The 13,299-nt window shown below is 38.1% G+C and overlaps 1 protein-coding gene across 1 annotated transcript in view; it reads right to left on the bottom strand.

Moving 5' to 3' along the window:
• LOC140844850 (uncharacterized) overlaps nt 1-12,711 on the bottom strand; it is a 131,507-nt gene extending 118,796 nt beyond the window's left edge. The window contains exons 1-2 of the mRNA XM_073217772.1: nt 12,662-12,711; nt 9,726-10,291 (exon numbers count right to left, since the gene is read on the bottom strand). Coding sequence (XP_073073873.1) covers nt 9,726-10,291; nt 12,662-12,711 — 616 coding nt within the window. The remainder of the gene's footprint in view (nt 1-9,725; nt 10,292-12,661) is intronic.
• Nucleotides 12,712-13,299: the final 588 nt, after the last annotated feature.

The raw sequence follows: 13,299 nt of genomic DNA, 5'->3' as shown, positions 1-13,299 counted from the left end.
AAGACTGAGAACAACGCAGAATGTGACTGTCCTGTGCAGCAATAGTAATTAATCATGTGGACTTTTTCTTTTAGGCTCTTGATATTAGCTATGACCTTCAATTACCTTGACTTACATAATCTAATTAGCCCAATGCTAATGTCTATAAAAGAGACCATCAGCAACTAACAGACACAGGATATATAGCCACAGTTCCTGGCTCAATACCAGACTATCTTGGACTTTTGTATACCCATACTTGTTGCAAAGATTGAAATGATCATGTGACAGAACATCCACTTAGGGCAGGTCTAAGGTCAGGTTGGTTCAAATCATTGAATTGTTGGTTCATTGGTTCTGTCTACTTCTATTTTCTGAAGGAGTATACCATAGTGTTCATTGCTTGTCTCAGAGTTTATGGAAAGTGTAGACACTGGACAGCAAAATGAAACTCATCCCTTACCTGGGATATATATTTCCTAACTTAAAAATGTAAGTAATTCAACATAAATAACAGTAATCGACATAAACAGTGCAAACAAATAAACAACATTAACACTAGAAAATTCAACATAAACAGCACTAAACATAACAGTTAATGCTGACTGAGCACCTTGTACGGGCAGATGCTACTTTAAATGTGCTACATGAAGTGACTCATTTAATTCTTTCAATTATAGGATCTGTGTGCCATTGTTTTGCATAATTCTACATTTTCTCAAAGTTTCCTGATTTTCAAGTGGCCATATAATTTGGGAGTTGGTCAATCTAAGGTCAGTTCATGCTTTTAAGCATACTTTACTGCTTACTCCTACTCCATGATCTTCCTGTGTAAACATTTATTTTTAGTGAGAGAGAACCATAAAGAGGAGTTACTCATTCTTCCACATCACTAATTGGTGTGAATTTTTACACTTTTTACTTTCTTTTCACTAAGGAATATTCAGCACCTTGATGGGGGTGGGGAACAGCATGAGAGAGAATTGAACTGTTGAATGTGTCATTGTACTTGGAAATGAACTTCTGCTGTCATTCCTGTGATCAAATCAAATGAGAAAATTTCACTTTAAACTTCCTGAGACAAACTGCACTTTTCAACCTGCTTGCTGTGCTGTTATGGGTTCCTGGAAGAAATCACAGAATTACAGTAGCAATTGTTAAGAGGAGCTCCTTACAAAGTATCACAGATGATTTATACTTTCCACATTTGGAAGAATAACTCCATTCTTCATTGAAACTTTTGAGGAAGTCCTTGAGCAATTTTGAACTCAATCCTGCAGACATGAGAGGCTAATTAAACATTCAAAATGTGGGTCCTTCTTCTGAACACCCTTGTGGGCCATCTGTGATAAACAGTATCTTGTGGCTGCCACAAGGGCATAGCCACGTGGCAGTGATGCGTTTATTCACAATTCCTCTCCCCTCTCTGCTAGATGCACCTGAGGCCTAATTTTTAGTTTTTCATTTCTGGGCCTTCTTGGAGCAGACACTGGCAGTTGAGCCAGAATGTATAGGGTTTAATGATGCTCAGAATTGCTTCATGGCCAACAGCCAGAGAAAATAATCCTTGACCTGGATACACTGATCATACTGGACTTCTGAATGGGAAAAAAAGAGAATATTGATTTTTAACATATCCTTCTACTTTACACCCAAATCTCATATATTGTCAGTTTGAAAATAACAGCTGTTAGTTGATATTTATACATCCCATTATGAGGTATATAATAACATATTTGGGAGATATTGGAAGTTTTAAGCACTTTTTTTTTTTTACACACTTAAGAACTAATGTGAATGTACAGCCTGAGGCTAACAGGGGAACAATGGTATTTGAAGATGGATCTAATTATTAATAAAAAGGAATGTTCAAGGAAGATTATTATTACTTGATCTGTGGTTTGTCTTAAAATTAAATTAATTAGTAAAGGTTTTTTGTTTAATTTTAGAAAGAGTGTTATAACTACTTGAGGCTAGAGGCTATATTCTGACACTTCTAAAAGTATGTATGGATTGCATAGATACAGACCACAGATTTGATGTTATAAGGAATTGGTAATAAATAAGATTATATATGAGAACACTAGATTTCAAACCTATTTTAGATGCTGCAGCACATAAAAGTCCTAGTCTTCCTTCTTGAAAACAGTACAACGCGGATATTTCACACCTAATTTTATCTTGTGAATAAGGAAATATTTTGCTTACAGATAATTCTAAATGCATGATAAATGCATAGCCATAAACTCACATCTTAACAAAAATATAAATTGTTAAAGAAGGCATGATAGGCAATAAAGTATTTTTTACTTTAGAAAGTAAATAAGGACCAAATGGTGGGAGGACAAAAAAGTAAAAGTGGTAATTAGATTTTCAATTACTATAAGAAAAACTCCCAAATGTACAATGGGCATCATTCAGATGTACATTCCGGGCCCTTACATGTGTTAAAGTAACTGAAAGGTAAGGTCTGTCAGTAAAAAAATTTCCCCACCTAGACAATTGCCCTGGCAGAATCTGTCTGATGTAACTATTTTGGAAGTCTGGAGTCAGCTGAAAGCTTGCAACTTCCAAGGAAAGGCTTATATGGTAAACTGAGGTTAATTTCAATTTCAGCTTTTGGTTTTAAGTGGCTTCCCATGGCAGAAAGCCATGTATGTGGCTTTCACACAGCTTGCTGTAGCCAGAGTGTGCAAAAAGGACCTGTTCTCTAAAGATAGAGGATCTGTGCCCTGATTGCTGATTATTGCTTCTGATCATAGAGGTGCGGATAGAGGTGGACAGCTCCGCTGTCACAAGTTCCTTCCCCTCAGGATGAAGTGACTTCCAGGGGAATTTAAAAGCAAGTGACTTTCTCCCTCCTACATTCCTTTCCTTCTCCCCTATTTGGGAGCCAGACATTAAAAAGTTGGACATTCAAATCAAATACATATACAGGGGAAATTATAAGTCACTGTGATGAAGCAGGGAAAGGCACAGGCTCAGAAAAGATTTAAGATGTTAAGTTTAAATCTCAGGCCTCTCCTTGGCATGGATACAAACTACAACAATCAAAAGCAAAGCAAAACAAAACTAAAAACAAACAAACCAACAGCAAATCCTGACAAAGGGAGAGAATCTAATTATCAGAGTTACCACATTATGATTCAAATGTTTAGTTATCAACCAAAAAAATACAGAAAGTAAAACCCACAAGGCATACAAAGAAACAGAAGAGTATGGCCTATTCAAACAAAAAAAAAAAAAACCCAGCAGAAGCAGAAACTACCCCTGAGAAAGACGAGGCGCAGATTCTTTCAGGAGTCTCTGGACCCGTTTGCAGTGTGGTAGTGATGGTGGAGTTCCCCAACACTCAACACCAAGCACTGCTTGGACACCAGCAGGCTATTTGAGAATTCAACTCAGTTCTGATACCATCTACCTGGAGACAGCATCAGATTCCACAGGTTAACTGTACAAGACTATCTCTTCCCCTGCCCTTCAACAATTTAGGTGCCAGTTTCCTACACCCAGGCTATTTCCTACACTTCTGACTGGTTGGGACGAGTTTGGTCTGACCTGGATAGGCAAGAAGTTCTCTCCCTGCAAAGCCTTTGTTGTCTTCACATGGGACCCCTACCTGGGCAGAGTCTGAGCAGTTTTTCCTTGAACTTTATCTTCCCCTTCCCCTGCTACCCCTCTTATCTTTCTACCTAACATAAATAAAGATGTAATTTTGTGACATCAAGAACTGAAAGCAGTGGAGACAGAGCTGTAAAGAGCAGAATTTTTGTATGCTATTGAAATTAAACTGATACAATTCAAATTAGAATGTTATAACTTTAGAAGATTCAATGTAGTCCCCATGGTAACAACAAATAAAATAACTATAAAATATACACAAAAGACAACGAGAAGGAAATTAAAAAGATCAAATAAATATAAAAGAAAACAGTAATACTGGAAATGAGAGACAAAAAACCCATAAGGCACATAGAAAACAGAGCAAAATGACAGATGTGAGTCCTCCTTATCAATAATTACTTTAAATGCAAATGAATAAAATCAATCAGTATAGAAATGGACATAATGGATAAAAAAACACATGATCCAATCATGTGCTCTCTATAAGTGACTCACTTTAGATACAAAGATACAAACAGATTGAAAGTGAATGGATGGGTAAAAAACATTCCATGCAAATAGCAACCAAAAGAGAGCAGTCTAAACTAATAGACAAAATAGACTTTAAATAAAAAAATGTTTACAAGAGACAAAGGACATTATGTGTTAATAAAAGATAAAACAAAATAAGAAGATATAACAATTACAAACATTTATGCATCTAGTAACAGACCACCAAAACATATGAAGTAAAAATTGACAGAATTGAAGGGAGAAATAGTTCTACAATAACAGTCAGAGACTTCAATAATCCAGTCTCAATAATGGATAGAACAACTTGATGGAAGATAAGTAAGCAAAGAGAGGACCTGAGTAACACAATAAACCAAGCAGATCTAACAGACAGATACAGAACACTCTACCCAACAACACTATATTCTCCTCAGGTGCACACAGGACATTTTCCAGGATAGACCATACATTAGGCCACAAAATAAGTGTCAACTTAAAAAAAAATTAAGATATCATACAAAGCATCTTCTTTGACCACACAGGGTGTGTCCTCCTCTGAGCTCCTTTGGGGTAAGGGCCACTTCATAATAATTGGACTTATGTCATATGGCACTCAGCATCTCAGTAAAACATGTTGTTTTGAAAATGATAAGGCCTAGGAAAAAAGAAATTTAAGCGAAGGAAATCTGTTGGCCAGCTTTTTACCTACATTCTGGACCAAATTCCACTGGTGTCTCAGCAAGGACTGTTTGAGCTCATTTGTGCCACAAGTGTGTGGCAAAGCACTCTCTGTGGGTCCCATGCAGAAGATGATGGGCAAAGCCAAAATTCTAACTATGAGGTCACTTAGGAGGAAGGATACACTCTCAAGTATCTGTGATACAAGTCACTGAATGAAAACTTCCTGAGTGGTCCCAAAGGCAATAGGCCTATAAACAGAATGTCATTACTAACATGTTACCAATCTGCTGGGAATGGTGCTACACGATGTACTTGAAATTCAAACAGGAGACATTTTTCATCCTGCAGAAAAAGCACCAGAGAATTTTGCACACACTGTTTTCACTTGAAATTTCTTTAGGTTTTCAGATAGCTCTAGGCCATGTTAGTCAAAATTAAAAAATGCACTGAAGTTTTGCATACATGAGAACCACAGGCTGTTAAGGACATTTGTGTCTTGCAGACTTTACTTATCCAGGAAATGAACTACCAGAATATGTAATGAGACTAGAAGTTATATTTTGGAACTCATTATATGTGTGACTGTCCCTTTTGGAAACCACATTCTCTTTTAGTACAGGCAGAAAAATATGCAAGTTCATATATATTTCATGAATATTTCAATTCAATTAGCCCAAATACTTGGTAAATACAAGTAACTCAAAACTCTCTCTTATAGGAAACAGAGTCAAATCTAACCATAGGCATAAGGCAAGAATGTCAAGGCATTCTGTTGGCTAAGAATGTCAAGTTAAAGTATATAATGACTGTTAACACTAGTCAGACATCGTCTAACATTTGATGGGCACCTGTTAGGTGCCAGCCACAGTAAGCAAGTTTTGAAGAATCAGTTTTGCCCTCAGCCCAAAATCTGCAGTAGGAGATCACCATAATCTATTTACATGTGTTCAAAATAAATGGTGCATTTTCTGTTATTTTATATTAATTTTTGTAAATTTTAATTCAAATGATATCTCTTGTGGTAATTCAAAACTTCTTACATCTAATCAAATCATCAATCTTATAAATTACACCTACCAAAAACTTATGCAAAATATACTTAATAATACAACTTTAGAAATCCTACCACTGAAGTAAGATTTGATACTTATGGTAACCACTACCTTTCAACATTGTACTGGAATCCTACCAATGCACTGAGACTAGAAAAAAAGAAACAAGTAATATAAATATTGGGAATAAAGAGGTATCTTTAAGAAAAACGTTTTTGCAGACAACTGCTGGGTGCCACATCAATACTGGCACAAGAAAAAGAATTCTACCACATTGTTTATAAATAGTATATAAAATAGAAATGTTGATGATAATGCTAAATGATGACTAACACTATGTGATTACTATATATCAGGCACTAAGGTAAATGCTTTTCTGGGTTGTTCAATGTAATCCTCACAACACATTCCAAAGAAGTTTTTTCTTGCCATTGTCACTTTACAGAAGAACTGAGTTTTTGAGATGTTAAATACATACTGATTCACTGCTAGTCTGTAGCATAAACACACTCAAATTCAATTGTGTGACATTAATAGTCCATAAACTTGGTCCTTGTGTTTGCTGTATTTCTTCCCCTGAAAGCTTTGATTTTCTTTATCTGTAAAACCCCATCAACCAACAGTGCAATTGGTAAGCCCAGCACTTATCCTGCTCTGATTGTCAGTTAAAATACAAGAGCAGCATTTTTGCATGTTTTAGAGAGATTCTTTACCAGAAACACAACTATCGCTCTCGTGTCTGTCCATGCAAGTATTTGGCTTTAGACACCCCTTTTCCTTGGAACAGAATTACCTGTTTAAAATCAAGACTGAAAACAAATAGACTTAAATTTCAAATATGATTAAAAGGAAAACTTTCTTCTAAACAGATGAAGTACAGAGTTTCTCCTCTAATAATTTATTGAACATCTACCGCCACTCAAAATTGTTTTCTAATGGCCACAGGCTATACAAAACCATTTCTAATGGACCATTAACTTTATAAAATTTTAGTCTGCATGCTTTCCCAAAAGAAATAATTTAATTAACCATCCTTTACTTGTTCCATGAAACTCTTCTTAGATAATCGTATTCACACATATTGTTTTAGCTTCTCGCATTGAAGTTAAACCTTAGATCCATACCTCAAATCCAGTCCTCTTTCTAAAACTCTGTATCAGTATATCCAACTACTCGGGGACTTCTTCAACCTAGGCTACTTAAACATTGTATCTAAAATTAAACACAACCTCTTCCTCTTCACTCATCTCACCTCACTCTTTACTAATTTATTGTATCTACATTGTGATAATATTCAGTATTTATTATTTATTAACCATCTGTTCTTCACAAGAGGACAAATTGGATGACTTGCTTTTAGAACTTTAAAACTGCATATTCGATCAATTTTGAGGCTATTTAATTAGCAGCAGCAACTATGTACTGTAATAAATTGAATTATTTTTTCAAAATACTCTCATACTTGTGCTAATAAAACAGAAACTAAGTCTTTAAGGAATATCCCTGTGCTATTCAAATATTATAACTCAAATAAATGAGATTTTAGAATAACCATAACTTTAAATTGTAACCTGAGAATTACAGAGTTGAAGATAGAGCAGTCAAATAACAATGTTTTAAAGCAAAGACACTAAAGATTAGAACAGGTGTCAATATGTAAATATCAACAACTTAGCTTTTCGATTTTTTTGAAGTACCACTTGATCACATTTCATGTATCATCATAAATTATCATTTTACATTCACAACGTACAACCACAAACACACATCAGTTTGAAATTAATTTTGGAAAAATAATCATTTTCCACTATAGTTTTGTTATTTAAAGCTAGAAGCAAATTGTGATTATAAATAGAAAATATATAACCCTGTAGTGATTTCTCTCTGCTCCAAAACATAAGCAAGTTTTATTACCTTAGAAAATAGTTAAGTTGGAACACTTTGGATGGAGAACATACAAGATTATAGATTTGTATCACTTATAGGAAGAAATGTTTCTAAGCATTTTATCTAAGTATCCCATAAGGAACAAAGAAAGGCTTTAAAAAGGACCATTGTTTTCTACTAATATCATGTAACTTTAGTACCAAAATATTGATAGGTAGATTTTCCTGCACTGAGACTCACCCTACTAACTAAACTCTGTGGCAAAATTCAGGCTAAATTAATTATAAGATTAATTTTCATTCAAGAGTCCTTCACTCACAGAGTTAGTCAATACATGAAACACAAGTGACGGCCTCAGAGTCGGCCTAGTTTACACCTCTGACCATATTGGTTAAAGCCAAAGACCTTCAAGATGTTTTTATTTCGCAGAAGTAACTTAATTTGACAGGTAGTTTAAGGGAGAACCATTTACTGGAATAACTGAACTTTTGTCTAATCACCTGAAAGCCAAGTACAAGGTATATTCAAATTATACCAGGATATGAATCAATGACTTAACAAGAGCCTAAGACTTTCAATGGATGGTCTGAGCGCGCCCCCTTATGGTACTGAGGTTAAAATACAAAGTAACTAAAATCAAACACTACAGAGCTAACTTTCTTTAGCATCCCTTACTATGCAAACTTCTTTTCACTAACCGAAAAAGTTGAGTGCAAACCTAACATTGTTTTGATTCCATGGATCTACGGATAAACAGTTATTTTCAAATTGGAGGGCTCCAGTGTGAAATAATCCCCCACACACTGTCTAAACTGATTTAACACTGAAGCCAACCATCGCCACTCCCATCACTAATGATTTTCTCCCTCTTTCTCTTCTTCCCACCTCCCTGTGTGTTAGTGTGTTAGCGTGCGTGTTAGTGTGGGGGCGTTTGTGTGTGTTAGTGTGGGGGGGTTAGTGTGTGTGTGTGTGGGTGTTTGGGTGTGGATATATTGCTGTGTTAGTGTATATTTGTGTTAGGGTGTGGATATGTTGGGGTGTTTGTGTGTGTTAGTGTGTTTGGTGGTGTGTGGATGTGTTAGTGGGGGTGTTAGCGTGTGAGGGTGTTAGTTGGGGGGTGTTAGAGTGTGGGGCTGTTAATGGGGGTGTTAATGCGGGTGTTAGTGGGGTTGTGTCAGCATGTGGGGGTGTTAATGCGGGTGTCAGTGGGGTGTTAGTGTGTGAGGGTGTTAGTGGGGGGGTGTTAAAGTGTGGGGGTGTTAATGCGGGTGTTAGTGTGTGGGGGTGTTAGGGGTGCTAGCGTGTGGGGGTGTTAGCGTGTAGGGATGTTAGTGGGGGGGTATTAGTGTGTTGGGGTGTTAATGGGGGTGTTAGTGTGTGGGGTGTTAGTGCGGGTGTGTTAGAGTGTGGGGGTGTTAGTGTGTGGGATGTTAGTGGGGGTGTGTTAGTGTGTGGGGTGTTGGGGGTGTGTCAGCATGTGGGCGTGTTAGCGGGGATGTGTTAGCATGTGGGGATTTAATGGGGGTGTTAGTGTGTGGATGTCAGTGGGGGTGTGTCAGCGTGTGGGGGTGTTAGTGGGGTGTTAAAGGGGGTGTTAGTGGGGGTGTTAGTGAGGGTGTGTGGGGGGTGTTGGGGTGTCAGCGTGTGGGGTGTCAGTGGGAGGGTGTCAGCGTGTGGGGGTGTTAGCGTGTGGGTGTTAGTGGGAGTGTGTCAGCGTGTGGGGGTGTTAATAGGGGTGTCAGTGGGGGAGGTGTCAGCGTGTGGGGGTGTTAATGGGGGTGTTAGCGTGTGGGTGTGTTAGCATGGGGGTGTTAGTGGGGGGGTGTCAGCGTGTGGGGGTGTTAGTGGGGGGGGTGTCAGCGTGTGGGGGTGTTAATGGGGGTGTCAGTGGGGGGTGTCAGAGTGGGGGGGTGGCGTGAGGGCCCCGCGCCCTCCTCTCCTCTCCAGCTCCCCGGATCCCGGCCCGCCCGGAGGCTCCGGGAAGCAGGGGCGCGGGGCGCGGGCTCTTACCTGGGCTCCGGCGAGGACGCAGCCGCCGAGTAGCAGCCACCCCCAGACGCGGGCCGACGCCCCCGGCGCGGCAATGCCCGGCCCGGCCGCAGCGCGGAGCGGGGGAAGCTCCGCACGCGCACGTCGGCGGGCGCGGGGCGAACTCGCGGCGGGGCCGCGGCGCTGCTAGGGCGGCGGGAGCGGGGCCGGCGGCCGAGGAAGCCGGGGCCGGGCTGCCAGCACCCGCGCGCCTCGGCCCCGCGTCCTGCGCGCCGCGGCTCGGGCGGGGCTCCGGGGCCAGAGGCTCGGCCGGCCCTCGAGGCGGACCCGAGGGCGACGGACTCGGGGCGCCGCTGCCGCCGCTGCCAGCCTGCACGTCTCTGCTTCCCGGCGCTCTGTCCCGGGTTACAATGCCCTGGCTCTGGGGGCTTCCTGGGTCCTCGGGGAGTGGTCTGAAAGTTCCTTGCCCTCCAGAAGCCCAATGACCACCAGCCACCGAGATCTGGACAGTGTGGTTCAAGGCCAGGCGCGTTCTGCATCTCTGGCTGTGTACTGAACGGTCTCTGCGGCGCTCTAAAGTTCTCTGCCTGTTTCAAAACAGATCTGGGCTTCAATATTTATGGAGTAATGTCAGTTTGCAGCCTAAAAGACTGATCTCGGGTTGTAGACAGTTTTGAATCTCTCACATCTATTAAAGAAGAATTTTAGCTAGATACAGAAAGATGAATTTTATCACTTTGGATGATGCTGCAGATATTTAACGGAATTTAAAAACAAGACTGCTTTTCCCTTACTGCAACATTTCACTGTGATCCATATGCAAAATACCTATTGTGTTTTCTGAAGCTATGCAACATGCCTTATACATGTAAATGGTATGAATCATCTCCAGTTTATGAAGTGATTGAAAGAAATAGAAGATGACTTGTTTAATAATCTTGTATTCTTTGCCAATCTTCATTGGTTAAATATTAGAAGAGTTTTACAAAATTTGTTTGAAACAGAAGGAATGTTTGACAAATATTCAATATTCAAAAGCTGAAAACATAGGGGTGTAATTTACGTTCTGTCATTACTACCACACTGCATATGAACAAGTTAAATTCAAAGCTCCAGGGAAAGGAAAAGTTTATTTTTGACTTGGGTTGAGGAATTTATATTGAAATTACAACTTGCATAATGGAAATCAGTAAAAATAATTTTAAACATTTTCTAATATTGATATACAGAAGATTTTAATATTAATCAACAGCATTACATAAATTTGCTACAACTTCTACAAGATAAATTTGAAGAACCCTTTGTTATATGTAACTTATAGTTGCTTTTCAATTTATACACTACTGCTTTGAATCAAATATTAATAATCCTACATTGGCCCAAGAATTAGGAAACTTAATATGCACAGATGAGAATGTATTTTTGATGAAAATGTATTACCTAAATTGAGATGTGGTGTAAGAATAAATTACACACTGACTCTCAAAGACGGCATGAAAATAAAAAGAATATACAGTATATCACTAATATATTTTATATCACTATTGTTTAGATACATTAGATAATTTAAATACATTTTTAAAATTAACTTCACTTGTTCTTTTTTACTTTTTAAAATTACATATTTGAATCATATTATATTTCTTTTAGGCAGAACTGTTCTAGTGACAAACTTAAGTTACCCTATATCCTTCCCAAAGAATATCCCTCTCACCACTCCTTTTAAATATTGTACTGGAAGATCCAGTTAATATAGTGAGAAAAGAAAAAGAAATAAAAAGAATAAAAATTGGCAAGGAAAAAATACAACTGCCTTTGTTTGCAGATGACATGATTGTCTGTTTTTAAAAATTAATACACACAAAAAACCCTCCTGGAAATGATTATAGTAAGGTTGCAGGATGTAAGGTTGACACACAGAAGTCAATCACTTTCCTGTATATCAGGATGAACATGTGGAATTTTAAATTAAAAACACAATACCACTTACAGTAGCATAAAAAAAGAAATGCTTATGTATAAATCTCACAAGTTATTTACAAGATCTATATGAGGAAAGCAATAAAACATTAATGAAAGAAATCAAAGAACTAAATAAATGGAGAGAGATTGCATGTTCAAGGATAGAAAGACTTGATATTATCAAGATATCAGTTCTTCCACTTGGTCTATAGATTCAGTGCAGTCCTACTTAAAATCTCATCAAGTTATTTTGTGGATATTGACAAACCGATTCTCAAATTTTTGTGGAGAGGCGAAAGACCCATAAAATCAATACAATATTTAAAAGGAATAAAATTGGAGGACTGACACTACCTGACTTCAAAACATGCTGAAAAGCTATAGTAATCAAGACAGTATGGAATGTGGTATTGGAGAAAAAAATAGATAAATAGATCAGTGGGATAGCATAGAGAGATCATAAATAGATTTCCACATATATATATATAATCACTGATAGCTGATAAAGAAGAAAAGGCAATACAATGGAGAGAAGATAGTCTTTTCAACAAATGGTGCTGGACCAATGGGATGGATGTGTAGAGCAAAAAAAAAAAAAAGGAATCTAGACACAGACCTTACACCCCTCATAAGAATTCACTCAAAATAGATCATCAACTTAAATGTAAAACTTAAAACTATAAAAGTAGAAGATAATATGGGAGAAAATCTAGATGACACTGGCAATGACTTTAAGGTGTAACATCAAAGTCACACTCCATGAAATAAAGAATCTATAAGTTGGACTTAATTAAAATTAAAAATTCTATTCTGTGAGAGACAATATCAAGAGAATGAAAAGATAAGCCACTAACTTAGAGAAAACTTTTGAAAAACACATCTGATAAAGGACTGTTATCCAAAATATACAAAGAACTCTTAAAACTCAACAGCAAGAAAGCAAACAACCCAACTAAACAAAATGAGTTTTGTTAAGGATCTTAACATACTCTCACCAAAGAAGATCTACAGATGGCAAGTGTACATATGAGAGGATGCGCCACATCAGGTATCAGCAAGGAAATGCAAATAAAAACAATGAACTACAACTGCACACCTACTAGAATGGCCAAAATCCAAAATGCCAAATACCAAGTGCTGGTGACAATGCAGAAACAAAAATTTTCATTCATTGCTAGTGGGGTGCAATATGGTGCAACCACTTGGAAGACAATTTCGTGGTTTCTTACAAAACTAAACATTTTTTACCATATGATACAGCAATTGCACTCCTTTCAACCCAAAGGAGTGGAAAATTTATATCCACACAAAAACTTGCACACAAATGTTTATAGTATCTTTATTCAGAATGTCAGACCTTGGAAGCCACTAAGATGTCCTTGAGTAGGTGAATGGATAAACTGTGATACATTCAGACAATGGAATATTATGCAGTACTAAAGGAATGAGACATCCAGGCTTGAAAAGACAAGGAGGAAACTTACATGCATATTCTTAAATGAAAGAAGTCTGTCTGAAAAGGTTACATACCGTATGATTCTAACATACAAAATGCCGGAAAAGGCAAATCTGTGGAGACAGTAAAAATATCAGTGGTGCCAGGGGCTAGGGAGGTGGGAGGGATGAATAGGTG

Source organism: Manis javanica, chromosome 12 (assembly GCF_040802235.1).
Source record: "Manis javanica isolate MJ-LG chromosome 12, MJ_LKY, whole genome shotgun sequence".
Classification (NCBI taxonomy): Eukaryota; Metazoa; Chordata; class Mammalia; order Pholidota; family Manidae; genus Manis; species Manis javanica.
This window is presented reverse-complemented; position numbering and strand designations above follow the sequence as displayed.